This window comes from Danio aesculapii, chromosome 7 (genome assembly GCF_903798145.1).
Source record: "Danio aesculapii chromosome 7, fDanAes4.1, whole genome shotgun sequence".
NCBI classification, from domain to species: Eukaryota; Metazoa; Chordata; class Actinopteri; order Cypriniformes; family Danionidae; genus Danio; species Danio aesculapii.
In genome coordinates this window covers 31,689,880-31,714,524 of record NC_079441.1, presented here as the reverse complement: position 1 = coordinate 31,714,524, position 24,645 = coordinate 31,689,880, and the positions used below count along the sequence as shown (strand labels likewise).

Below are 24,645 nucleotides of genomic sequence, written 5' to 3'. Positions count from 1 at the left end.
TGTTTTATAAGGCACTGAAGTCTGTTTATGTTTATCTTTTATACTATTTAATAGACTTTTTCTTAAGCTCTAAGACCCAAATTCTGACCAAATCAAAATTTTGGTTTTTAATTAGCTTGTTTCAAATTAGAATTAAAATTTTTTTAACTTTAAAACATGCACATTTTATTTTTTAATTGTATGTATGAAACTTAAATTCATAAATATTTAATTTTTTTTGTTAAAGACCAAGATTTGTCTTACTGTTACAGTATTATCAAACAACATTCAAATTAGTTTTAGAATTAGTTTTTAGATTAGATTTAGTTTATATTTTTGGTTGTATTACATTTTGTTGGTTAATACAGTAAACAAAGAAAGGGCAGGAGGAGGCATGCGGGATCCTGACCAGGTCAAGCCAAAAACTTTGAACTATTCGTGAGCACAACCGTTTTAAATTAAGTTAAAATGCCGTTGATTGTTGCCTTCACAAGAAACATATAGCATAAATAATAAGAGTGTAAAAATATGTGGAAAAAATCCTCAGAGATCGATGGGGACAGCTCGGATTGAATTTCTCTTTGAAAAAGTTATGTTTACTTCCGGAACCCATGAGTCGCGCTGGCCAATAAAATTCCTCTTTATTCTTAGGTCAGGAAATCCGACGTTTCTAAGACAACGAGTCACAAACAACTGAGCGCCGTGTATTACACTTTGTCTAGTTAGAAACAAACATTTATACCGCACGGAGCTGAACAAAAACTTCCAGCACACCTTTAGGAATGGTAAGTGTGACAGATTTTTTTAACTTAACGAAGGGTATGTTGAACAAAACAATTAAAAGTAATCGTAGTGTAAAGATGTCACAAAATATGCGCAAATAAAAGATGACACCGTGTTTTGCAGTCATCATGGGTTTTTGTCATAGAGTGGATTTGTTACAGAGGTTAAAAGCGACCGTCTCTTTGCAGTCTTTCACAAGTCAACGGCGTAACATCTCTCACAGCCACCATCAGAAGATGATCTTGGAGCACCGCAAACAGGAGGAGATGCGTGAAGATCACTCCAAACGCGTCGCTAAAGAGCGGCAGCTTGAAGCCAACCTTAGCTGCGAAGACAGAATCGAGAGAAAGCGTCTCCTGCGCAAGCTGCAAGATGAAGAGTATGGCAGACAAATCGAGGAATCACTTCTCAGAGTTGGTTTCATTACATATTCTAAAAAGAGTTGTCTCGTTTTGTTTATATGTTAGAATTCCTACTGGATTCTCATTAGCTGTACCATATGGCACTTCCTGAGTCGGTCCACACATAAATACTTATTCAAAACATATATTAAACAAACAAGAACATAGTTGAATCAATAACCATGCGGTTAGAAAACATATAGTGTATTAAACATTACAGTTAGGGATGCTCAGATTAGGATTTTTGTACCGATTCTGATGCAATAAGCTTTATAATGCATAAAGCACAATTTCAGTTCAAGTATGATACATAAGCTTAGGACACATAAGATACTAAACCATTTAGTCCATCATGTCATTGTCAGAAGCAACTTTACAGATCAAAATAGATAAAACAGATTTAAAAGATTGGCAAGAAAAATCACTAATAAAGCAATTTGGAAACATTGCAAATCATGGAAGAATTCAACATGTCTCAATGAAGTTTGGAGCGCATATTTGATGCATAAGGAGTTAAAATGCACACATATAAATCCATTACTTCTTTACTAAAAGGAAATGGGCCCATAAAATACTGCTTATTACAATACATATTTTTACAATAAGTTATATTACTAAATATTCAAGTTAAAAAACTTTTTTTCCAAAAATTCCTAAAATATAATTCCTTAATATTTCCAGCCAGGATTTAATGAACTTGCAATATTGCTGAAAACACAGAACATTCGATTCTGATATTTAAAAAGGATTTCAGTTCTTATGTGTCCTCTGCTTGTAACCTCATAAACAAACAATTGTGATCGGTTCATGAGATCGGCCAGATTAGCAAGTACCAATCGAGTCATGAAACGTGATTATCGTTCAATACGGATCTCTGGCTGATCGATCAGAGTATCTCTATACCATGCCAGTTAAGACGTTATAATGTTTCATTTATAGAGCACTTTTTCCTAAAGCACTTTACACACATTTTTTGAAGGGTGAATCTCTTCAACCTGTGGTCAGCATCCACCTTTAGAATATGAATGCAATCATAGTGTGCCAGAACATTGACCACACATCAGCATGGTGGAGAAGAGACAAAGTAGATAGTGTAGTGATGTATAGAAGACCATGATCATGGGCAGAGGCCAGTGGGCAAAAGTTATTTACACATTTTACTTTTACTTCAAATTATAATTACATGTGATAATAATTAATTGTAACTGACTGTTTCCCCCCTGCAAAATGTATGTTTTAGGCAGAAGAGGACAAATTGTTCAGAGAGAGGCAGCTTGAACAGGAGGAGAGGATGGCCAAGGAGTTGGCAAGAATTAATAATGAGAAACTCCGAGATGAGAAGATGAGGCAGTATATTAAAGAGAACAGGTATAAGTCATCATGAAATCAAAATGTAAACTTTAATTTTCTTACATCAATTTGCTGTTCTAGAGGTAAGCAGTTAATCATTGTCTTGGCTACTCATCCAAACCTAAAATAAATGCTTCTTGCTTTTGAATGGCATGTTCCCTGATGTCAGTTTGATGAAATGGGCAGTGCACTAAAACAAAATATCTTCCTACTAGATATTCTGTTTCAGTTATAAATTTTATGTGGACTGTTCTGTATGATGTTTATCATTTACTACATCTGTTGTTTCATTTGCAGCGTTGAGCTTCGAGAATTGGAGTTAAAGCTCAAATCTGCTTACCTGAACAGAGAGCGGGCAGCGCAGATGGCAGAAAAGGAAGCGATGCGATATGAGACATTGGTGAGTGTGAACTCCAAATGTCTTGCCTTTAGGCATATTTTGTTGTGATGTTAAATGTGAATCAAGTGTATTAGTGCCTGATCACTTTTTCAGCAGTGCTTGTTCTGGAAGAATTTTTCTCATAGGATTTTTTTTAAGTAAGAAAAAATTATTAATGTTTATTTAGGATAGCCATCTCAAAGTACATGGCATGGGTCCAGTGGAGTCATAAGGAACCCCGAACATTTTGTACTGTTTTAGTTTACCACCACTAATGTAAATGAGGTTTCTCTTGTTGTCACAGCTGTGCTCTGTATGTTAATGCAGCTCTATTGTCTGAGATGGTTCTCAGATTCTTGTTCCCATCCTAAATTTGGTCACAACTTGCTCATGATGTGATCATCCCAAATAGCACAGAGACAACAAAATCATTGACTTTTGATCTTTTATAATAATTTAGCCATTTTTGAAAATGAGCATCAATATACTTTTATTGTAGAGTGGAATCTGTGTCTGGACAGACAGTAGTTTCTTACAAAAGTGCTTGTAAAAGCATTATAAGTCATGAACCAAACAGCCAGATAAAGGTTGAATCACAAAAATTATAAAGTTTGATTTGAAATGGTAAAATGTATTAAAATCAGACAAAAGACACAGAGTAAAACCTGAAGAAACAACAATACAAAGGGTGCTTTGAAACAATGAAATGTATGAAAATTAGACAAAAAAGAAAAGAAATCTTAGATAAATAGTGGTGACTGTCCAATAGGGGGCGCCCCCACAATTTTATTTAGAGAAGAATGCTGTTAAACTTTTACAAATATGTACATTTTATATAAAACAATATTAGAATATTATTGTAACTATTGTTCAAAAAATGAACTGACCATAAAGTCTTTTTATTATCTATTGTTTATTATAAATGTATTATTTCATTTGGTTTTAAATGATGGGTTAACTACATACAGCAATGGGGAATTTAGTTGTTTACAAATGTACATTGTTCATCATAAAAAATTACTAGTGATGACAGCAATATTATGGATAGTTCAAAACTAGTCCTACTGTTAACAGATACATATTGTAATTAATGTATTACAGTGAATATCATTCACTGATAAGTGGTATAGTACAGGGTGATTAAAAAAAGAAAAATCTTTAAAAATCTGTATTTAAACAAAGAAACATGATGGGTAATTTTCAATGTGAAGAGTACTTAGCAAAGTTTTTTTTCAGTTGAAAACAAGTTCATAGATGTTCAATATGACCCCCTCCAGACACTCGAGTGACATCAACCCAATACTCGAACTCCTTCCACACTCTCTGTAGCATCCCAGACATAACAGTTTGTATAGCTGCAGTTATTCATTCTTTTAGTTCCTCAATGTTAGCTGATAGAGGTGGCCGATACACCATATCTTTAACGTACCCCCATAAAAGAAAAATCACAGGGGATGGGGTCAGGACTTCTTGGAGGCCAGTGATGAAGTGCTCTGTCACAAGCTGCCTGGTGGCCAATCCATTGCTTTTGGGACCATTCGTTCAAAAAAGCAACCAAATGAAATGTCAGAGCTACCTTAAACACACGACAGAAAGAGCTTAGCTCTCCTTTTGTTCTTTGCAGAGTTCTAGATTTTCAGAGTTGTGGTATTCTTTTTGAATCAGTCTGTACTTTATTGCACGTTTTAAGAGTTGTTTTTTTTTCTGGTCTAATTTTCAGTTTAACTGTGCCCTCACAAAAGTTTTTAGCACCAGCAGGCCACTGTGTATAAAGCACTGAAAATGACAAAAAATGTAGCTTTTACTTCTGGAACCCATATATTGCACTCTATTTACATGTTAGAGAGAAGAAGCTATGATTGCACGTACAATGCGGGATGAGCATGAGCTTGCAGAGATGGAGAAGGAGAAGCTGGAGCAGAAGAAGTATGAAGAGGTGGTGCGATACCAGCAAGAACTTGAACGGCAGCTTGAGGAGAAGGAGCGCAAGAGGCAGGAAGCCTATGAGGAGTTTCTTAAAGAGAAACACATGGTGGATGAAATCGTGCGCAAGATCTATATGGAGGATCAGATGTGAGTGTGCTCTTTTAAAAAAAAAAATATATATATATTTTTTATTCTGAGATCTATTGTGTTTTAGATGTTTTAATAAGATGGTTCTGGATAGGTTAATAACTGACAAGCTTAATTTAAAGGGAACTTCAGTTACAACTTGATAAGATGACGGCCACTCAGAGGTACATTGAAGATTTTAAAAAGCAACAAGCAGAGTGGAGACGTATGGAGAGAGAGAAGGTGGAAGCAGAGAACAGACGCATCATTGAGTTTGCCCAGTACCAACAGAGGAAGGAGGAGGACAGAATGGCCAAAGTTAGAGAGCGAGAGCAGGCAAAGGAGACCCTGCACAAAATGGTACATGACAGCTCAAACTATGTTCCATCAAACACAGGAAAGCAGGCAAGATTTAAGTATTACCATGGTCCTTCTCTTTTAGCTTTCTGAGCAGATTGAGTTGGAAAAACAACAGCGTGAGAAGATGGAGCGCGCACGTGAGGAACTTTGCTTGGAAGAGCAGGCAGAAGCTGCAAGACGACAAGAAATTGTGAGAACTCTATTATTAAATTTTCCAAAGACACTCTTGTGATTTTTGTCTATAAAATGTTTTAGTAATGTTTCAAATAACCAACATAATCCCTAATTCTGACCATAATAATGAATAACAACCCTTTTTATATATATATATATATATATATATATATATATATATATATATATATATATATATATATATATATATATATATATATATATATATATATATATATATATATATATATATATATATAATTACATTCACACTCTTATTTTATTGATTGATTGGATGGCTGATCCGTAACAATTAAGTGTTTGTAATAATATTTTTAATAGTAATATTCAGTAATAACTAGCATTATTTATCGTTATTTATTTATGTGTTTTTGTGGTATGAATTTCTGAGCATATAAGTGTGTCCACACTGAAAATGCCTAAAAGAAAACAATTTAAAACCCCAGATAATACATATATTAAACTTTTTTATTATTATCGGGGGGATTAACTCAGCTGTTACTACTTTAATTTTGTAGTGAAGGGGGCCTGGCTTTCAGACTCTGATGTTGAACAACCAAATAAATATTGAAAGTTCCACATTTTATGTACACTTACCACCTCTTTCCCATCATGCCGCTCACAGGAAGAGATGGAGAAGAGGATACGGCAGCGTCTGGAGCTACAGCAAACTCAGCAAGAAATGATGGCCTTCAAGAAGTTGCGCTTACAAGAGGAAAAAGAGGAAGAGGAGGCCTTCAGACACATGATGATGGCCAAATTTGCAGAGGATGATCGCATTGAGCAGATGAATGCTCAGAAGCGTCGTATGAAACAGCTAGAACACAAACGGGCTGTGGAGCAGCTTCTGGAAGAGAGGAGACAACAGTATCTGGCTGAACAAGTAAGATTCCAACGCCAAAAATCTGTAAACATGCAAATCAAGTCATTATTTCCTCACTAGTCCCATATAAAAAAGTTCATAATACAGACAACATGTACTGAATTAATCTAAATATTCAACAGGAGAGGGAGGAACAGGAGAGAGCAGTTGAACTGGAGAGAGAAGCTCAGCGCAGGAAGATCATTGAAGAGGAGAGACAGAGGCTCCTGAAACAGCATGCGACTAAACTGCTGGGATACCTACCAAAGGTGAGAATACTTGAGATAGATTTTTGAAAATGAACACTGCTTTAAAGGGATAGTTCTTCCAACAATGAAAGTCATCATTTGCCCACTCTGGTGATGTGCCGTATGCCCTACTTTCTTTTTCAGACAACACAAGTAAATTTTTTGAAAAACACAAATTTAACTCTGTTGGATGGTGGGAAGGGTGGGGCACAAACTAACATGGGGTTAGCTCTAACACATATGATTTAAACATTTTCACACATGCTAGCATAAATTTATTGTTACTAAAAATATAGAACTTTTATCTTATCATAGAAAAAGTACATTTCTGGCTGGCGTGAATTTTTAATCTCCATCCAGTTGAAAAAGGTAGGTAGGTTTTGTGGTCTTGAGCAACTAGCTCCTGCTTAGGACAGCACATGACCAGTTCATTAGTCGTGACTAGGGCCAGACAGAATTTTGTGATTTCTGCGCATAATTTTGTAAAATATCTGTGGATTTATGCTGAATTATTTTGGGAGTATCATAAATGAACTTAATATATGAAATAAAAAATAATATGTATTTACCTTTTATTTAAGGTTTACAATGCAAATTCAATCAGATCCACTTATTTGGTAAACAAAGCAAGTCTCTCATATAATAGATCTACTAAAAGACAGAAAATATTACTTTACAAACTATATTGTAAACAAATGAAATGAACATTTTCATATTAGACAATATCACTGAAATTTATTTAAAAAACTTAATAAATATAAATTTACATAAGTAAATAAATAGACTCAATGATGGGCTAAAAATCTGCGGAAATCTGCGGATTTCTGCGTGCGTAAATTCTGTGTGAGCCTAGTCATGACCAGTTTAAATTAACTCAGGGATGTGTTTATATACAATTAGGTAAATGTGCTGTTGGTTTAATCTCCACTCTGTTATTTAGTACATAAGAGAGTTCTTTAATGCTTCGCTAACTAGCAGAAGTCACTCACCAGTTTTTAATTCCAATAGTGCAGATGGTAAATGCTAAAACAAATAGCTATATGTAACAAATATTAGACTCTGGATTCACTCAAATATCAAAACTCAGACGTTTGGTTGTGCCCCGCTCTCCCCTAAATAATGGGGTTTAGTGAAAAACAACCCAAAATTGAATGTATCATTTAATGAAAAACCTGACAGTGACCAACGTTTTTGTAAATGTTCATACTGGAATGAAACTTTACTCACTTATTTGGGACAAACAAACCAATCTGACCGCCAGAATTTTTATCTCGAAACACTGTCTCAGGTATATTTCAGTGAAGAAAATACACACATACTGTTTGTGATTTTTAGGCACATTCCATATTATCCTAGAACAGCGGTATTATACAACATGTCTTACATGGAATTATTTTGTGATTTAATAACATCTTTTTTTAAGTCAGAAAAAGATATCAGCAATAAAACAGTACAAGGATGTATAAAGGATGTATAATAGCATTTTTGGGTGAACTATCCCTTTTAGCATATCTGTCTGTCTGTCTGTCTGTCTGTCTGTCTGTCTGTCTGTCTGTCTGTCTGTCTGTCTGTCTGTCTGTCTGTCTGTCTGTCTGTCTGTCTGTCTGTCTGTCTGTCTGTCTGTCTGTCTGTCTGTCTGTCTATCTATCTATCTATCTATCTATCTATCTATCTATCTATCTATCTATCTATCTATCTATCTATCTATCTATCTATCTATCTATCTATCTATCTATAATTTATTATATATAATTATAATTCATATAATATATATATATATATATATATATATATATATATTTAATTCTCTAGGGTATTTTCAAAGAAGATGATCTGGAGCACTTTGATGAGGATTTTAAAAACAATTTCAAGCAACGGCAGGCAGATCTATTCTCAGATGAGGGCTGGGGAGATGATTCGCAGTAGGGTAATTCCACCATGATGGTAATTCATGAACACTACATGGCATTCTTTTTTTTAATCTGTCTGCACTGGACTGGTATAGTTTACTGCTGGGTGTATCTTCCATTTTCACAAAAGATTAAAACAAACGTCAGACATTATACAAACATGTTTTCTTTAATGTAATTTACATAGTATGTTTAAGTTAATTTTACTGTGTAAATGTCAAATTTATTTAACCTAGTGATTGTGGTTGATGATGAAATATTGGTCTTAAAAAGAAACTACCTATTAAACATGAATATTTAGATTATGTAAGGTGAATATGTCACATTCTGGTTAATACAGTGTTGTTTTCTTTTGTCTGAACCATATTGTTGATTGTTCATTATTTATAGAATAGGTTATTCATCTCGAGTCAGAAAGCACGTAAGCAGTTCCTTTCCTCTGCGTGATTTCATTGCTTCCTAAGAAAGAACTGGACATGGTTAATGGTTGGCAGGCAGTAAATCATACAAGCAAGAATTTAATCAAATGTGACTGCTCATGTACAGTCAAGTCTGTCAGTGTCTCAACGTCTGTCAGTCAGTATGTTCACTTAGTCCATTACATTGGTCTGCCCACTGTCATAGCCATAATGTTCTTCCACCTACTAGAAGTGTCGACTTCTCAATACCACATCCATACTAAAAAATATGTCATGCCCCTCTTGGAAATGATCTTATAAAGTTTCATTTGAAAGGCTGTCATCTTTTCAATCTTATTAAATATTGTTCTTAAATTAAAGAGCCATATAATGAATATCCTTGGACGTGTCAATAAACCGATTCAGCTTTCCGATTCAACTTTTGCTCTGCATCACCATCAGCAATCGAGGAAGTTCATGCTCAATGTTAAAGTCAGCGTGAACCAGCTTCCAACTAACTGGAATATTGAGTAGAGGGTAGGTCTTTCTTTTTACACATCATCCCCTCATAGCACACTTACAGTAAGAGCTTAAAGAATATTGTGGCTGAAACCATCAAACAGACATCATCAGAGAAGGACTGTCACTCCAAATGTCGAAGCAAATGTTCAGACTTTGATTAAAGATCAAAACAAACATTTTTTTTTCTGCGGATTAACTTGCACAGATTAATTGTTCACCTAAAGAATAACATTGTGCGCTTGCAAAATAACCATTGTCATTGTCAGTTTATTTCATATGGATTTTCAGCCTGTTTAAATCAGTTTTATTAGATCACCACATATTCTTCTTATGTGCTATGCTGATAATAAAGGCTCTTGTCTTCTCCAGATAACTCATCCCAGTGTCTTAATTATACCCTAGAAATGACCTCAGAGTAGTAGTAGAGGTTTAATGTTAAAAAGCAATCAATCATTTTAAGTGTCTGTTACAGGTAATATCCTGTGTTATACGGCTTCAGTGTTTACTGCCAGTACCTAGCTAACACTTAACTACAGTAATAAGTAATAGGACACTATACTATACAATATATTACCATGTAATAAGAAGACACTACACATTATGACAAAATTATCTTAGAAAAGCCGTTTTGTTGATATTGTTGCAGTGCCAAATGATGTTGTCAGATGGCTCATTTTGAATTATCATTCAGTAAAATTATGATTTGTATAATTACCATTATAAGTAACATTATACTTTCAGTTTAATTTGTATTTTTTAACTGATATTTTATTTATCAAGCACACATTAGATTGATAAAAAAATTTGTGTGATATGAACATTTGTAATGATTTACCAAAATATTACTTTTACTTTTTAATCAGTAAAGAATCTTAAGTGAAAATGTATCGCATCTAACACAAAATTATGAAATGGATAAAGATAATAATAATACCCAAAATCAAATGATGATGATAATAATAATAAGCTTTATGGGCAGCAAATCAGCATAATAGTATTAAATGTGTGTTTGTGTGTGTTTTTACTAAAGTATATTTATGGAAAAAAATTAGGTACAACTTCATACAATTCTCAGCTTTTTGAATATAAAGTTTATAGGTATAGGTTTGAACAAGATGTGGATAATCTCGATAATAGTATCTAATAACATTTCGATTTTTAAAAATCCATCTATTTATATACTATTATATATATTTAATTTATTTGGATTTTTTTTAATTCATAAAAAAAAATTTAGAGACCCTCAGAAAATGAGAATTGATTGAAATAAATATATTTTCATTTATTGTGACTGAAATTCAGCATTGCTCCTATTGGGTTGTCAAAAAATGTCAGAAAACATGGAACCCTTTTGAATTATATGTTTATTTTACATTAAGAAGAACTGTCACTAGTGGATTACAGAATAAAACAAAAATATAAATTTAAAAATATGAATTTATAAATCATTTTAAAATTAAATATATATATATAAAAACACATGTCCATTAGAGTGATGTCAGTGTTCAGTGTTAAGGTCCACTTAATGTCCTCCATAGCTTTGAGAAAATATAATGTCTGTCCTGTCGTATAGCCATGTTTTGCACTGTCCATCATCCAAAGATGATGATGAAGAGTCCTCGGGTTGTTGTGTATACCAGATGCACATGCAGCACACTGACGCACTTGTTCATGTCTGCGCACATACTCAGACACGATATTCATTTCTTCCTTTTTTTTGATTCTCAAAGAAAAGAGACTTTTGCCTTTAAGTGCAGGATAGAAATGTTCAGCATGACAATCTACAGTCTCATAAAGTTTGTAATCCATGCCAGAGCTTGACTCCGGTGCCTTGCAGCTCAGTTAAACCACTAATGAGAGTTTTGGTTATTTTCCCCAGCACTGGATCAAATCTTATTTGGTCCACCTACTGTAATGGATTTTCTTTTAAGTTGGCCAAATATTTCTCTTAATTGTCATCTTTGAACTGAAGCTCAGTGATCATGACTTAATCTTTTCTGACATCGTTCTGCATCACGTACTTCTTCTGCTCACCTGGGAAGACGAAACACAAATACCTTGAAGGAACTTCACGTTGTTTGACAGGCCAGTGAACTCACAGTATGTGTATCATTGCTTACGCCATCATTGCCTTTTCCTAGCAAGGAAACTTCCTGTTCCAGAGCATGGCTGTATTGAATTGTCTAAGAATGAAGACTCTGTTTGTCAAAGCTGTGTCTACAATAAAGCTTATGCTAATAGACCAGACTCCAACGCTCCATTGGATTAGTCTGAGCATGGTTTGACTTGGATCAATCACACTTTACGTCATCACTTATACGCAGGCATCATTACTATATCAGGCCAAAAGGAAATGAAAATCATATACATGCTAACCATATTAAAAACACAGAGATCTCTGAGTGGAACTTTGCTCATTTCCTGGTTCCTATGGACCCCCTGATAGATATTAGCACTAAAAAAATTCAGACATTTCCTGTGGCTAACCTTTTAACAAGATGTGGTTTTATAAAGGAGAGTCATACAGCTCAAAGGCTTTCAGTTTACCCTCATCCTGCATCTTCATGGCTTTGCAGAGCTATAAAGATATTCTACATTTGCACTAAATCCCAGCATGCTGTTGGAACTGGTATCAACTGGCTGTGTTTCAATAGATGGTGAATCTCTTACTTGATGAAGCCATAATGAGATGTGTATTTATGGGCTGCCATACAAAAGACTGTCTGAGGAGGGGTATGGAGGTCTTTCAGATCAATGACCAAGCAGTGGGAGGCTCAGACAATGGGCCAATAAAGCACAGAAGTAGCGTGAGAACGTCTGAATAAAAGATTAGTCATATCGTTTGGCAATAGACGTACAACAGTACCTAATTATATTGCATTTGGGCTAATTAATGCTGGTGTGAGCTTGTAAACAGCCATTGCTCATAACTACCACATCATTATTAATCCGAGCCACGCTCATTGATGCGCTTGTATTATTTTCCATGTTTCTCCCTTTGGAACAAATCACCCCCGTACTGGAACTATAGTGGGGATTGGTTTGGAGATAAAAGCAGCCTGTGACAAGCACATTCCGAATCAGTCGTCGCCAGGTAATCTAGAACTGCTGCCGTGGCATATTAGACCATAAACCACATCACTTTCATCGCTAGTTTTCCACAGAGGTGTGGAAATAAAGCTCACTGATCCCAGACCAACCTTGGAAAGTGTAAATAAATAAACCAATGTCAACAATACAAACCAAATGAAAGGTTGGGTGTGTTTAAATGCCAAGGTCTGCGATTTTTATGAATCTTTTAATGGCTTGTCGGAGCTGTTCGTTTGGCAATAGTGCTGAAACATCAGCTGAGATCACACCATCGCATGACACTTGATTTTTCCATGTTATTAACGTTTTCTGATCCAGTTTACATGAAGTATCTAAACTAAATTACATTTTTCATTTTATATACTACATCTGTTTGTGGCCTGTATTTACACTGTACTTAAATTTAAAAGACCTGCTTTTCATTAAAGCTGTAATTCATTCCTACAAACACATCTGTAATTACACTTTTAACCCTTACCAGTCCTTAAATTTACTCTATCCTTTTATTGTATCTCACCTCAATAACATCAGAAGGGTTTTGTGAAGATCATGAACATAAATACAAAAATTAAGTGGTAACACTTTTCTACAGTTTTGTTCTCAGGCTTTTCTCTTCTTTTAATGATTAAGTAACGATACTCTGGTAAAAAATGTGGCAGTGGCTCATTCTGTGGCAATTTTGTGATGCTTAACTCATTATTCATTCATTCAATTTCCTTCGGCTTAGTGCCTTTATTAATCTGGGGTCGCCACAGCACAATGAACCACCAACTTATCCAGCATATGTTTTACGCAGTGGATGCCCTTCCAACTGTAACCCATCACTGAGAAATGGAGACTTGTGGGAGAATCCGGAGCACCCGGAGGAAACCCACGCGAACACGGGGAGAACATGCAAACTCCACACAGAAATGGCAACTGACCCGACTCGAACCAATGACCTTTTTGCTGTGAGCCGATTGTACTACCCACTGTGCCACCATGACGCTCGTAACTCATTTTTAAATATCAATAATAAGGGTTTTAGCTATAGTTTACAAAGCCCCTTCAATCACTACCCTGTTTTCCCTATCAGCACGACCCTGTATATTAAGCTGATTAACATTGTGTTTTAAAGTGTTATGATCTAACTCTGGCACTTACAGCAATATCCAATATACTGTATGTAGCTAAATAAATGTACATACCCTCATTTGAAACTATGATAATGCCTTGGATGGGTTCTATTAACTTTATTAAGTCTATTTAACATTATACATATTTCAAGCGGTTGTTTTATAGGTGATTTTAACATTCTTTTAAAACAAGCATGTTTTTGGGCGATTATAAAAATGTTCCAACATTTTTATGTTTTGCTAGTAAAACGGATGAACACAAACACACACACCAAGACTAAATTACTTTTCAAATTGGACCTAGTCTAAGAAATATAGATATTGGGTTAAATACTGCGGCAACGTGTAGTTGTATCAGTAACAAACATATTTACCTTTACTTAAAATGAATTTAAAATCCAACCTTTTCCAATGGATGGCGGGTTGATCAATTAGTGTATTTTCCAGAGGCGCGTGCTCCTCCCCCTCCTCCGCATGTTCTCTTTATAAATCCAGAGAGAAAACCTCATTATCAGCCTGACGGCAGCGTCTATCAGAGCCGCTCACCTCTCCGTATTCTACTATAAAACAAGAGCATTCATCCATGCTCTCCAACAAGCTTGACGGACCTCGCCGAGGACGATCTTTTGACTCCATCAATAAGAACTACGAAGAGAAGCTACTCAGCAATGAGGTACGAGCTTTTACAAGCATTTATAATGTGTAAACATTTTTAAACAAGAAGTAAGAGTTGTCAGAACCTATCACCGATGATAAAATGTATGTTTGTTTGCCTTATATTAGACCTAAGGTAGCCTACAAGGCTAGTCTTGATGCGTTGTTCAGTCATTAATTGTTTCGGTTACTTGTATTTTGAGATTTTTACAATAACACTTTAATAACAGCAAGTTTTATTAATAACGCATTATACAAGCCTATTGTGTATGTAAACTACTTATATGTAATGTAGCATACGTTACAATAGGCCTTTTATCAATTTTAGCATTCATGGTGAATTTATCAAGTTATGCCTTGTTTATTGTTAATTAATAAAAAGTCATATTTTCTGTCTGCGTTCTGCATTGACGTCGCTGCTCTACCACAACGTCCTTAAAATATGAACTATTAAAAATATTGATTTATTAATTGATTTATTCCTCCTACCAAGTCTTTTAACAATAAGGAAATATAAATATTTGCATGTGAAAAACTATTTCCTGTTTAAAATGCAGGTCAAAAACAAACAGAAGTTCAGTCACTCAGGATATTACACATCTGCTGTAGTAGAGATTGTCATGCTAATGTGAACAAACACCCGAGTATTACCCAACGACCTTCAATACAACCTCTCTTTTTTTATGAAGCTGAGAAAAACTACTTTCCATAAGACTGACGAGAACAAAGACAAGAAACTTTCCTCCAAGAGGGAACATGCTGCGATTGTCTTCTCTCTGAAGAATGAAGTCGGAGGACTTGTCAAAGCATTAAAACTATTTCAGGTAGATAAATGTTTATCTATCTATCTATCTATCTATCTATCTATCTATCTATCTATCTATCTATCTATCTATCTATCTATCTATCTATCTATCTATCTGCCATCCGTCTGCCAATCCATCCATCTATCCATCCATCGTTCTCTCTATCATTCCATCCATCCGTCCGTCCGTCTGTGTCTGTCTGTCTATCTACAGTTGAAGTCAGAATTATTAGCCCCCCTATATTATTAACCCCCCTGTTTATTTTTTCCCCAATTTTTGTTTTATGGGGAGAATTTTTTTTCAACACATTTATAAGCATAATAGTTTTAATAACTCATTTCTATGACTGATTTATTTTTATCTTTGCCATGATGACAGTAAATAATACTTTACTAGATACTTAGCTAGGCAGGTTAGGGTAATTAGGCTAGTTGTTGTATAATGATGGTTTGTTCTGTAGACTATCGAAAAATTTATAGCTTAAAGGGGCTAATAATTTTGACCTTAAAATGTTTATTTAAAAAATTATTCTAGCCGAAATAAAACAAATAAGACTTTCTCCAGAAGAAAAAGTATTATCGGACATGCTGTGAAGATTTCCTTCCTCTGTTAAACATCATTTGGGAAATATTTAAAAAAGAAAAAAAAATTCAAAGGGGGGCTAATAATTCTGACTTCAACTGTTTTTATCTATCTATCTTTTAAAATATGTATATTGTATAAATAAATGCATCATCTAATTTGTATAATTGTTTTTCAAACAAAGTCAGCTAAATTGGGTATTTTCATCTGTTATAAATAGGACAACCAGGTTAACCTTTTGCACATCGAGTCACGTAAATCCAGACGGCGCAACTCAGAGTTAGAAGTGCTGGTGGATTGTGACAGTGATCGAGAAACTCTGAAAGAAATTGTTCAGCTTCTGCGCAAGCAAACAAGCATAATAGCAATGAACTCACCTGATAAGTTCTGGACTCCTGCAAGCGGTATCGTTTTATGCCTTTTTAGATCAACATGTCCTGCACAGAAAATTTAGAAGAAATGGTGTGTAACATTGTATAAATGCATTTTCAGATCTTGCTGAGGTGCCTTGGTTCCCTAAAAAAATCTCCGATCTGGATAAAAGTGCATGTCGTGTTCTGATGTACGGCTCAGAATTGGACGCAGATCATCCGGTTGGTATTATCTGCTCCGTACTTCACTGGTTAAATATATTGAATATTAAATATACTGATCATTTAAACAAGTTCTGTTCACATATGATTTCAGGGATTCAAAGACAATGTTTATCGCAAGAGAAGGAAATATTTTGCTGACCTTGCCATGAGTTACAAACAGTATGTTCAATAATAAAAATGTAACAATTGCTCCAATAATTTCACATATGTGATCAGGGACCACAAAACCAGACTTATGTTGCATGGGTATATTTTAAGCAAAAGCCAAAAATATATTGTATGGCTCAAAATAATTACATTACCATTTAGGCCAACAATCATTTTAATATTAAGTTATATCAAAACATAATGTTTAATCTTAATGTACATTGCTAAACGCTTATCTTAGACAACTTTATAGGCAATTATCTCAGTATTTTTTAAACTCCGATTGAAATTTTTTCTTGCATTTCTGCCAAATATTGTCATATCCTAACAAAGTACACATCAATGAAAGGCTTATTTATTTAGCTTCAATAAAAAGACACTTATGACTGGTTTTGTGGTCAAGGATCAAATTTTTATCTTTAAAATTCACATTGTGTCTCCTTCTCTGCAGTGGAGATCCCATACCACACGTGGAGTTCACAGGAGAAGAGGTGAAGACATGGGGTGTAGTGTTTCGGGAGTTGAATAAGCTTTACCCCACACATGCCTGTAGAGAATACCTGCAGAACCTGCCTCTGCTCAGCCAGTTCTGTGGATACAGAGAAGACAACATCCCACAGCTGGAGGACGTCTCCAACTTTCTGAGAGGTGCATAATCAGCGCATCGTTTTTAAAGATGAATTTAAAATAAAAATAAAAACATTAGGTACAAGAGGAACTGAAGAGTGATATATGTTGTGTCGCCAGCAGAGGGCAGTAGTTGCATGAATGTTTTATTGTGTTTCAGAGAGAACCGGATTCACCATTCGGCCTGTTGCTGGCTATCTGTCACCCAGAGACTTTTTGGCTGGTCTGGCCTTCAGAGTGTTTCACTGTACACAATACGTGCGTCACAGCTCAGATCCTCTTTACACCCCTGAACCGTGAGTACAAAGCATGTATGCCTTTATCTCTTCAGGCTTATTTGTTGACACAAGCCTTTGAAACAGGCTTTTATCAAGCAGCACCCATTGTTAAAGCAACACCAACTGTCTGTCACCTTTAATATGCAGGGATGAAGACAAACATGCCACATTTTATTCAGTTAATACACTAAATTGAAGATGATTTAACCAGTTATTTATTTTTAATTCTTTTGGACCCTTAAACTGTATTCTAGGACACAACTTGAGCTCATGCATAACTACTATAACCTTTATAATCTGTATATTCTAGAAAATTTACTTTAAATATCTCTTACACTCGCCGGAGAGTAACCTTATATTTAAACTTGATTTGAACTAAAATCAACTGCCAGTTTATCCAGCATATGTTTCACACAGCGGATGCCCTTCCAGCTGCAACCCAGTACTGGGAAACAACCATACACTATAAATTTAGTTGATTCAATTCTTAAGTTGATTCTTCATGTCTTTAGACTGTGGAGCACCTGGAGTAAACCCACGCCAACCCTGGGACAACATGCAAACTCCACACAGAAATGTCAACTGACCCAGCTTGGACTCGAACTAGCAACCTTCTTGCTGTGAGGCGAAAATGCTAACCACTGAGCCATCGTGCAGCCAAGCTTGATTTTGGCAAAATATTAATAATTTAAAGATGCATTGTTTGATATATGATGCATACATTGTGTCTGGCCATATATAAAGCCCCACTGGTACAACTATGATTAGGAAGGATTTATTTATTATTTAAAAATATTGCTGAGTTTTTCTCATTTCCTAAAAGTAGTAGTTCCAACAACAATACCTATTGTTGATGTTGATTTATAAGTAATTTGTTAACCTTGTTAGTGTACTTTTGTATACCCATTAAGCATTATTATAGAGTTATGTCATTGACTGACATTATGTTAACTACATTTCAGCCCAGTTGCATTTTTTATTGCATGGATTTTAGAATTATCAGTTTTCTAACAGTGCTAATGGACTCTATGGCTAACTTCATATTTAATGGCAGTTTGCATATACTCATATTATGCATTTGTATCTGCTTCATCACTTTTACAGAATTTAAAGACATTACTGCTGCTGCAATACTTAATTACTTAGTGAAAAGTATTTTCATTTACATGAAAGGTTCTTTTAAAGTTTTTTAAAGTCTACCTTTTCAAAAATGGGTCAGTTCAGGCCTGTAGCCAGCCTATTAAAAGTGGTGGTTCTTTTTTTCTCAAAAGTGTACCCTTTTGCTTCATTTTCTATTAAATTATGTGGTTCAAATACTGCATTTTAGTGACATTTTAAGCACTAATATTTGCTGGATTAGCTTGTTGGATGTGATCATAACTTTTTGTTGCAACAAAAATATTTCCTACATTTTTGTCAGTGCTTACCATAAGTGCTTACCGTGCTACTTTACCACAGAGTGTTTATTTATACATGTGCATTTAAACTGTAATTTATGACAGTTTTATAAATAATGTAATGATATTAGAATTTTAAATTAAACATTTTAAACAAGGGGCGTCACTGTGGCGAAGTTGGTAGCATGATTGCCTCACAGCAAGAAGGTTACTGGTTCGAGCCTCGGCTGGGTCAGTTGGCATTTCTGTGTGGAGTTTGCATATTCTCCCCATGTTCGCGTGGGTTTCCCCTGGGTGCTCCGGTTTCCCCCACAAGTCCAAAGACATGAGCTATAGGTAAATTGGGTAAGCTAAATTGTTCGTAGTGCATGTGTGTGAAAGAGTTCTGGGATATTTCCCAATGATGGGTTGCAGCTGGAAGGGCATCTGCTGCGTAAAACATATACTGGATAAGTTGTTGGTTCAATCCGCTGTGGTGACCCCAGATAATAAAGGGACTAAGCTAAAAAGAAAATGAATGAAGGACATTTTAAAAAAAGAAACATGAAAAAATGCTCATTTTTAAAATACAAATTCATTATCATTCATCATTAAAAAAAGCAAAACAATTAGGAATCTGGTCAAACTTGTTTTAAACTAAAAACTGAAGCCTATAGACAAGTAACAAACTGCCCAACTCATTCCCTCAGTCAGAATTTGTCCACTTGAATAATTTAAAATGTAATTTGTCTTAAAGCCTTTTTCTATTGGATGTTTTCACAATTTATGATGGCATATTGTCAAAAATGGGACAAATGAGCAGCCAAATTCTGAACTTTGTCAGTAGGGAGGGGGGGGGGGGGTCTTTCGAACCACCTGAACCCCTCCTGGCTACGGGCCTGAAGTTTGCTTTAATTGTATCAGCTGTCACTAGTCTATTGTGAATGGTAAACTACATAAAACAAGTACTGAAAATTTACCAACCTTACTATAATTGGTTTTCAGTTCCGGATTATATCTCCAGCCTCACTCACACAGAGCTTGTACATGCTGTACCAGGAGAGCCCAATCTTGCGGCTGGAGGGCCAACAGATTTTAGCTCTAACACACTTGAATAAAACTTTGTCATTTAACTGAAGTTATTGATAATCTGGGTTAAGTGATTCGAGTAGATGCTAAACTCTGGTTTGTGTCAGGAGCAGGTTTACGCACAAATTACACCATCTGAAATAAGCCTGACAAAAACACTTGACAAAGATTTAAAGAGATCCTCGTGTCTGTGTCTTTCAGGGACACCTGTCATGAGCTGCTAGGCCATGTTCCTCTGTTGGCCGAACCCAGTTTTGCACAGTTCTCTCAGGAATTAGGACTGGCTTCTCTCGGGGCATCAGATGATGCTGTGCAGAAATTAGCAACAGTATGTGTTTCAGTGCATTTTGCGGTTCTGGTGTTTATATTTATCCATAAAGGCTTAATATTGTGTACAGTAGTTTTAATTGTATGTGTTTATTTGTGTGTGTGTGTGCCATTGCAGTGCTATTTTTTCACAGTAGAGTTTGGCCTGTGTAAGCAGGAGGGTTCACTGAGAGCATATGGGGCTGGTCTTCTCTCTTCCATCAGTGAACTTAAGGTACTGTAGTGCACTTTATCAGTTTTAGAATTCAAAAATAGTGTCAGTGCCAATAAACTAGTGGTTGGTGCATCGACACATGGCACCAAGTCTGATTCCCGGCTCGAGGTCCTTTATTATCCTTATTCTATCTTTGCTCCCCATACTTTCCTGTCTGTAAATGTCCACTGTCCTACCACAATAAAGGTGAAAACCCCTAAAACATAAATAAAAATAATAAAAAAATAATAATAAAAAATAGAAAAGTAGTCTTTATATTTTAATTCAATCACTAGTTAGAATCTTAGATTTTAAAAATGTGTTATTTTCTATATAATTTCTAATGTTCCAGTAAGAAGTCTTTAAGTCTTTTTACACATATATTAGCATATGCACACAAACATTTGACTCCTGCAAACTAGAAAGATTCATCCTTGTCCAGTGTCTAAATGGCCTTGAACATTTAAACAGCAGTGTATGTACAGATAGTGTACCGAATTCGCCTTTGAATACCCTCATTCACTATTCCATACATTAGTTTACTAATATAGTGCACTTAAAGAAGTTCATGGAAATCAATGAGTGAATTTGAGCACCAAGTGCACTGAAAGGGAAGCCATTTTGTTTGTGTTTGCTGGTTGATAAAACTAAAATTAGTGGAACAATGATAAAAATGAAGTATTATTTATTATTATTTATTGATTTATGGTTAAATGTAAATAGATAACAGTTTCTTTTTTTGTTGTTATGTTTGATTATTTGGTTGACGTGATTCATAATTCATGCTTCAGAATACTGTTAAGAAAAAGTTATACTGATGGGATTCCACTCTGGTTGGCATCTTATTGTCAGTGGTGCATTATGGGTATTCTCTAGCTGTTGAGTGTACATTGTTTTTTTGTACACTTGTTATTGTGATGAATTGTCGGATTGATCGAGTGCACTTCTGAAAGTCCACTACTGTTTCGGACACAACTACAAATCTATAAGGCACTGTTGCAGTATTTAAGTGAAAGCCAATGACTCTGATACCAGTATTTTTTTGAAAGCACTCTCTCTCAGACTCCGCTAAAATCCTGCCCTTTGAGCCCAAGGTCACCTGTAAGCAGGAGTGTCTCATCACCACCTTTCAGGATGTTTACTTTGTGTCTGAGAGCTTTGAGGAAGCCAAATGTAGAATGCGGTAAATCAATTTGTAAAAATGAATCATTTAATATTTGCATGCCATATCATAATTTTATATTGACCAAATATTCCTGCTATTTCATCCATAACAGTGAATTTGCAAAGACAATCCAGCGTCCATTCTCTCTACGTTACAACCCGTACACACAGAGTGTGTGTGTGCTGAAGGACATGCCCAGCATCAACGACGTGGTGGAGGAGCTCAGACACGAGCTAGACATTGTAGGAGACGCTCTCTGCAGACTCAGCACACACCTCGGTGTCTGAAACCAGCGTGATCCTCGCTTATATTAAATGCTTTTAATCCTGCTATCTCTTATATCGGAGCACGTTACTCAACATTCAACCCTGCCATAGTATTATCTTATTATCTGCCTTGTCTGACTGCAGAGGTGAATCACTCTTAACGTCTCAGTGAGCACCTTTCCTCTGCTGCTGAAAACCTGCCAAATACCACAGAGCACTTAAATTTCCAAACAGTGCTTTCAGGAGACTCTTTAAGTGCTCTTTAAATACACCAACCCCACACTGCTATTCAAACAGCAGCACAGCATACTGCCATCACATTGTCTCATGATCACTATATTTATACATAGTTTCTATATAACCTCCTCTGCCCTCTGATATTCATCCCAAGGAAATTCAAGGAAACATGAAAAAGGTTCATCCTTGTCTAGAGAAGTCTTTAAAGAAAAAGCTTTGTTTTGAAAGAACACATTGAGGCTTTCATTCATTTATGTTACATAAAATAAGATCAAACTCTGAAGTAAAACGTAGATTGACTTGTACACTTGTTGTTTATTCTCAACCTGTTGTTTTCTCAACTCAAAACCTACTGTATCCTCTAGTAGATGTGCTGTTTCTTGCCTTGAGCTGAATAATTTATTTATTGGTGTTTGTGATATAAAACATGCCTTATATTGAAAATGTTTCTCCTTTTTTCTTCTTGTTTTGATTGGGAGGCTGAAACTGTGATACTGTATGTTGTCTTCTGAGAACTGTGTACTGCTCGTCTGTGGCTGTTCATATTTATTTTTACTGACTACTTCGGTAAGAATATTGATTCTCATAGCAAATGAGATCAGATTAAATACGTTATTGAATATATGCAGGCTAATTTTATTAAATTATTTATTAACAAAATCAGAATCACGTGATTTGGGCGGTTATACCAAAACAAATGCACATATAAAATACCCATGTAAATGTTTTTATTTGGCCTTTATTTGACATTCCTATTTTTTTTAAAAACTGTTGCTAAGGAAAGAAATGTGCATGTAACTCAATATAAATGGATTGTGCCATGCAGTGTGATGCTGTAGCCAGCAGAGGGGAATGTTGCTTAGTGAAGCGATTTTCAATCAAACTAATAGTGGGATCAAAGTCCAGCTAATAATATCACTTTTTATTATTGTAAAATAATAGAGGCGACTAAGTGGTATTTGTCCTTGTTCAAAAGACAACTTTTTAAATGTATTTTTCATTTATTATATGTAGTTTTGTCTTTCAGTATAACCTTTGCTGAAACATGTAAGATTTGTAGTTATTGTTGAACATTGAAGAGATGTTTTTTGTATGAACAATTTATAACATCCCAGTTTCCCAACTCCTCCTAAAGAATTTAATGAAGTGGTTAAAGCAATATCACCCGGTTTAGTTCACCTAGTTAAAAGTCACTGTAGATTTAACCCAAGGAGCTGAGTGAATAATCATTCTCATTTGCTTTTAGAAGGTGTTAGTCTGTTAGATAAGAAATGTAACAGAAGGTTTGTGACAATTTCTTCTAGAGGAACGTTTTACTGGAGGTGCTTGGTTGAGGATGTAGACTGGAAAAGAACCTGGCTTTTACCTGGGAAATATTGCATTTCCTACAAGGCAAAAGAAAAACATTTTAAAATTTTACATTAAAAATTTATCTGGTAAACTCTAGTATTTCTACAATTTTGGACATCGACAGCTCCTGTTCTTACTGTGAACAAGCAGAGGAGACATTCGTTTTTTGATTGTCCAATATCCAAGCAATTTTGGTCACTCCAAAGTTCTCATGTTTGAGAATCTTTCCAAACCTGTAAATTGCTTTAGTCTAAAAGACATTATTTTTTATATTAATTTATTATAAGATTATTTTATTATAATAACCCAAAAGATAAACCCATCATAAACACATCATAATTTTTTTTATCTTATATGGATAGTTTTTCATTCACAAACATAATTTTGCAAATAATTACCCATCCTTTGCTCATTTTAGAATAGAATTTAACTCCCTCCTAAAATCATTTCATTTTATTAAAAAACCCTAGGATTCCTGAAATACTATGCAGCTGTATTTAAAGAAGGTCCTCGATTTTTGTTGCTTTCCGTATGGTTATTTGTTTAAGTGTCATTTTAATTTAATTTGTTTGTTTAATTTAGTATTTTTAGTATTATTATTATATTATTATTATTACTATAATTCTTATTTTTTTCCCTTTCTGTCTAATGGTATGTTTGTTTTTGTATGTGATTTTTTTTTTTCTTATGACTGTATATTATTGACCGTTTTTAAGATCTGTGATCCCTTGGACTTTGTTCTGATGTTCTTGTATTGACAGTTCAAGGATATAAAAAGAATAAAAAATGAACAATACAAGCAAAAGTTGATATGCCTTGGTTTGCAGTCAGAACTGAAGGGGGCGACAAGATCCATTCAGATGCTTTTGACGTTAAACCGGATGTATGTTCTTAATTCAGGTAACGTTAGTCCACAGCGCATTTGCATTCATATGTATGTGGAGGTGTCTGGTCTGTTTGGGAAGCAGCCGTTACTGACTCACGTTGAGCAGGTAGGCCACCGAGCTCTCAAAAGACAACCAAAAAGAGCTCGAGAAATGTCCAACATCTATTTTCATCCCAGATATGCCGACCATATAATTAGATAAACAACTAAAGTAGCATACATTTCACTCTCATCATATCTTAGTTGTGATATATGAATTATTTAATGAAGGAGCACTGACATCAACATGCTCTTACTGATTCCAGAACCGCTTCCAACAACAGAACATTAAGTTGAATTCAACAGTTGTTCTCTGGAGATTTCTGTTAGACAGCCGCATTAAAAAGCAATGATCTTCAGTTCGCATCTTGGCATTCTTATGC

The 24,645-nt window shown here is 35.1% G+C and overlaps 2 protein-coding genes across 2 annotated transcripts; both read left to right on the top strand.

Annotated features, from left to right (window-relative positions):
* Positions 1 to 672: 672 nt before the first annotated feature.
* Positions 673 to 9,897, top strand: mns1 (meiosis-specific nuclear structural 1). The gene is made up of 10 exons (XM_056461637.1): positions 673 to 764; positions 951 to 1,175; positions 2,404 to 2,531; positions 2,811 to 2,913; positions 4,736 to 4,965; positions 5,088 to 5,304; positions 5,387 to 5,494; positions 6,125 to 6,382; positions 6,505 to 6,630; positions 8,422 to 9,897. Exons 1-10 carry the CDS (start codon positions 762 to 764, stop codon positions 8,533 to 8,535), a joined length of 1,512 nt encoding a protein of 503 aa, XP_056317612.1. The 5' UTR covers positions 673 to 761; the 3' UTR covers positions 8,536 to 9,897.
* Positions 9,898 to 14,174: 4,277 nt separating this feature from the next.
* tph1b (tryptophan hydroxylase 1b) lies at positions 14,175 to 22,431 on the top strand. The gene is made up of 11 exons (XM_056462855.1): positions 14,175 to 14,317; positions 14,988 to 15,122; positions 15,907 to 16,090; positions 16,179 to 16,279; positions 16,374 to 16,441; positions 16,881 to 17,077; positions 17,217 to 17,352; positions 20,001 to 20,127; positions 20,245 to 20,340; positions 21,369 to 21,502; positions 21,597 to 22,431. The coding sequence occupies exons 1-11, from the start codon at positions 14,228 to 14,230 to the stop codon at positions 21,769 to 21,771; spliced, it is 1,443 nt and encodes a 480-aa protein (XP_056318830.1). The 5' UTR covers positions 14,175 to 14,227; the 3' UTR covers positions 21,772 to 22,431.
* The last annotated feature ends 2,214 nt before the right edge of the window (positions 22,432 to 24,645 follow it).

Coding starts and splice junctions, on each gene's coding strand:
- mns1 (XM_056461637.1), top strand. Junction 4,966..5,087: donor ATCTATATGGAGGATCAGAT/GTGAGTGTGCTC, acceptor CTTAATTTAAAG/GGAACTTCAGTTACAACTTG. Junction 5,495..6,124: donor CTGCAAGACGACAAGAAATT/GTGAGAACTCTA, acceptor TGCCGCTCACAG/GAAGAGATGGAGAAGAGGAT.
- tph1b (XM_056462855.1), top strand. CDS start 14,228: ATGCTCTCCAACAAGCTTGACGGACCTCGCCGAGGACGATCTTTTGAC. Junction 16,091..16,178: donor GTTCTGGACTCCTGCAAGCG/GTATCGTTTTAT, acceptor ATGCATTTTCAG/ATCTTGCTGAGGTGCCTTGG. Junction 16,442..16,880: donor CTTGCCATGAGTTACAAACA/GTATGTTCAATA, acceptor CCTTCTCTGCAG/TGGAGATCCCATACCACACG.